The sequence below is a fragment of the Nematolebias whitei genome, chromosome 18 (assembly GCF_014905685.2).
Source record: "Nematolebias whitei isolate Nwh7 chromosome 18, NemWhi1, whole genome shotgun sequence".
In the NCBI taxonomy this organism is placed as follows: Eukaryota; Metazoa; Chordata; class Actinopteri; order Cyprinodontiformes; family Rivulidae; genus Nematolebias; species Nematolebias whitei.
This window is the reverse complement of record NC_056515.1, coordinates 15,942,484-15,945,870: the sequence shown is the minus strand read 5'-3', so window position 1 is coordinate 15,945,870 and position 3,387 is coordinate 15,942,484. Positions and strand designations below refer to the sequence as shown.

Here is a 3,387-nt window from a genome sequence, read left to right as displayed (position 1 = left end):
ATGTAATTGTCTTTTGAATTATTAACATGGTTTCTTGGTGTGTGTGCATTTCTTTTCATCTTGTTCTTGTTAACTTGCTTTTATTTTGTAAAGCACCTTGAGCTGCCCTCTTCTTGCCATGTAAGAACCGAGACTGGTTCACCTTCCAGCTGCAGCAGCAGATGTTGTGTGTCAGCGAACAGATGTGATGGACGTGTGAGTCCATGACAAACCTCTCCGTAGATCTCAACAGCAGGTTTCCAGAGGTGCTTCAGTCCAAGTCCTTCGAGGTCGTAAATCAGAGTGACGGATTCAACGTTCTTCCCCAACTGAGACGAAGAGAGGATGTTAGAGGAGGAGAGGAGGAGGAAATGAAGAGAGAATGGTTGAAGTAAAACAAGACTAATGGAAGGATGACTCAAACAAGAGGAAGTAAAGATAAAAGCAAAGAAAACGAGAGGACAAATTGGATAAAATAATCGAGTAAAAGGCTGAGAGCAGGGAGACAAGCAGCAAGGAGGTGAGTAAACAGGGGAGGAAAGGAGGACACATGGGTGGACCTTCTCAGACTGCCTCCGACACTCCTGCTGCAGCATCTCACAGTGTCTGATCTTTGTCCGCAGGAAGTCTTGTTTGGTGGCTGACATCATCAGTCCTTTAGGATCCAGAGGACCGATCACATCGTACCAGATCGGACTCCCCTCACGGTCGTAGCCGCACATCCCTCCTGACACGTACTTCTCTATGACCTGACGGAGCAACAAACAGTGACTGACCTCCAGCGACAGAAACGTGCATTTCCAGAAGCAATAAACTGAACTAAAGCACACGAGCAGGTTTTTTTAATGGTTTGAACAAATAATAAGGCAATAATTCTCCAGCTGTGCTCATTCAGACAAATATGATAAAAAATATGGGAGCTAAATTCAAATGAGTTACCTCTGGAGATTTCCAGTCCGAGACAATAGTATCAACTTTAAATTGTCTCCGGAACTCCACATGCTGCAGGGGGAGGAAGAGGAGGAAGAGGAGGTCAAGAGTGGCCATCCAAACAAGATTTAGAATTGAATGATTGAAATTTATCAGCAAACAGACAGAGGTGACAAGAAAAATTGTGACATATATATATATATATATATATATATGAAACTGTAAATGGATTTAATCATCATTTTGTGAACGTTGGATCAAGCCTTGCAGCTAAAATACCAAAAGAAGACAATAATGTGAACCATTCAGTTATAAGTTGTGACAACAGTATTTTTCTTAATGGAACTGACAAAGAAGAAATAATGAATGTAGTAAAGAATCTTACAGATAAGAGATCAAAAGACTGGGTGGACGTGGATATGATGTTTGTAAAGGACATAATGAGTTATGTTATCGAGCCGTTTACATATATATGTAATTTATCATTTTCAAAAGGAATATTTCCTGACAATATGAAAGTAGCTAAGGTAGTTCCTCTCTTTAAAAATGGTGATAAATGTGTGTTCAGTAATTATAGACCAATATCCTTATTATCACAGTTCTCAAAAATTCTAGAAAAACTGTTTGTGACCAGATTAGATAAATTTATTACTAAACAAAACATTCTAAGTAGCAGTCAGTATGGGTTTAGAGCAAAAAACTCCACATCAATGGCTCTCATGGAAATAATAGAACAAATAACTACTGCTGTCGATCAAAAACAGTATTGTGTTAGTATTTTTGTTGATTTAAAAAAAGCATTCGATACTATTGACCACACTATTCTCCTTGAAATATTGAATAAATATGGTATAAGAGGACCAGCATTACACTGGGTATCTAGCTATTTGAAAGATAGGAAACAGTTTGTACAAATAAATGGTGTAAGATCTGACCTCTGCAATATCACTTGTGGAGTTCCTCAAGGCTCTGTACTTGGACCAAAGTTATTTATTTTATATGTGAATGACTTAGTGAATGTATCAGGACTCCTCAAATGTGTCCTTTTTGCAGATGACACCACATTTTTTTGTTTGGGTAAAGATGTACGACGGATGTTGGAATTGATGAAGACAGAATTTGATAAAATACAAATTTGGGTTAAACTTAATAAATTATCATTAAATTTAGACAAAACTAACTACATGATATTTAGTAACAAAAAGAGAACTGTTGATGATCCATTTAAAACTGAGGGTGTTGAGATTTGTAGAGTTAATGAGATGAAATTTTTGGGTGTAATCATTGATGAACAGCTAACATGGAAAAATCACATAAATTCTGTAAGAACAAAAATATCTAAATCTATTGCAGTACTATACAAAGTCAGGGAATTATTAAATGATAAAGCTCTGTACATGTTGCATAACACAATCATTGTTCCACATTTAATCTATTGCATTGATGTTTGGGGGAAAGCGTGTAAAACATTTACAAAGCCTATTTTTATTTGACAGAAAAGAGCTGTAAGAATTATCACCAGAAAGCATTACAGTCACCCATCAAGCACATTATTTTATCAACTGAAGTTATTGAAGTTCCATGATTTGGTAGATTATAGTATTTTATCAGTTATGTATAGGGCTCAAAATAACACATTACCATTAAATATTCAAATAAATTTTGTTAAAAGAAAAAGTTGTGCAGCACGGTGGCGCAACTGGTAGAGCTGCTGCCTCTCAGCAAACAGGTCCCTGGTTCAAATCCCGATCCAGGGGCCTTCTGGGGGGAGTTTGCATGTTCTCTCCGTGCATGCGTGGGTTTTCTCCGGGTACTCCGGTTTCCTCCCACAGTCCAAAAACATGCATGTTAGGCTGATTGGTAACTCTAAATTGTCCCTAGGTGCGAGTGAGAGAGTGAATGGTTGTTTGTCTCGTTTGTCTCTATGTGTCCCTGTGATGGACTTGCGACCCGTCCAGGGTGTCCCCCGCCCCTCGCACAGTGATTGCTGGACATGGGCACCAGCGACCCCCGTGACCCAAAATGGAATAAACGGGTAAAGATAATGGATGGATGGATGGATGGAAAAAGTTGTTATAATCTTAAGGGGATAGAGATATTTGTCAAACCAAAATTCAGAACTAGTCTGAAGGGACGGTCTACCTCAATCCAAGGAGTTGGATTGTGGAATATATGTGAAAAATGTCAAGTCAATGTGTACATTTAAGAAAAAGATCAAAGCTGGATTGTTAAAAAAATATATATATATATGAAGTAGCTTAGTGTGTGTTTTGTATTAGAATTAGAAAAATTAAAAAGAGTTCTTCATTTTATTCTGTTACTTGAAAATTATTATGATTGAACTAAATGTTTGAAAAAAGGGGCAGATATAATAAGATTTTTTCTTCTTTCTGCTGCCTTTCGTTTTAAATCTCTTTTATCTTTTTTATATTGTTATGGAATTGTTTTGTACTTTTTTAAAATGAATAAACTTTATAT

At 37.0% G+C, this 3,387-nt stretch overlaps 1 protein-coding gene across 1 annotated transcript in view; it reads right to left on the bottom strand.

Moving 5' to 3' along the window:
• Positions 1 to 212: 212 nt before the first annotated feature.
• Positions 213 to 3,387, bottom strand: part of LOC119424463 (SEC14-like protein 2) — a gene marked incomplete at both ends in the record, with an annotated part of 4,312 nt that continues 1,137 nt past the window's right edge. Inside the window, 3 exon segments of the mRNA XM_037691948.1 lie at positions 213 to 308; positions 540 to 728; positions 919 to 981. Of these exon segments, the coding sequence (XP_037547876.1) occupies positions 213 to 308; positions 540 to 728; positions 919 to 981 (348 nt within the window).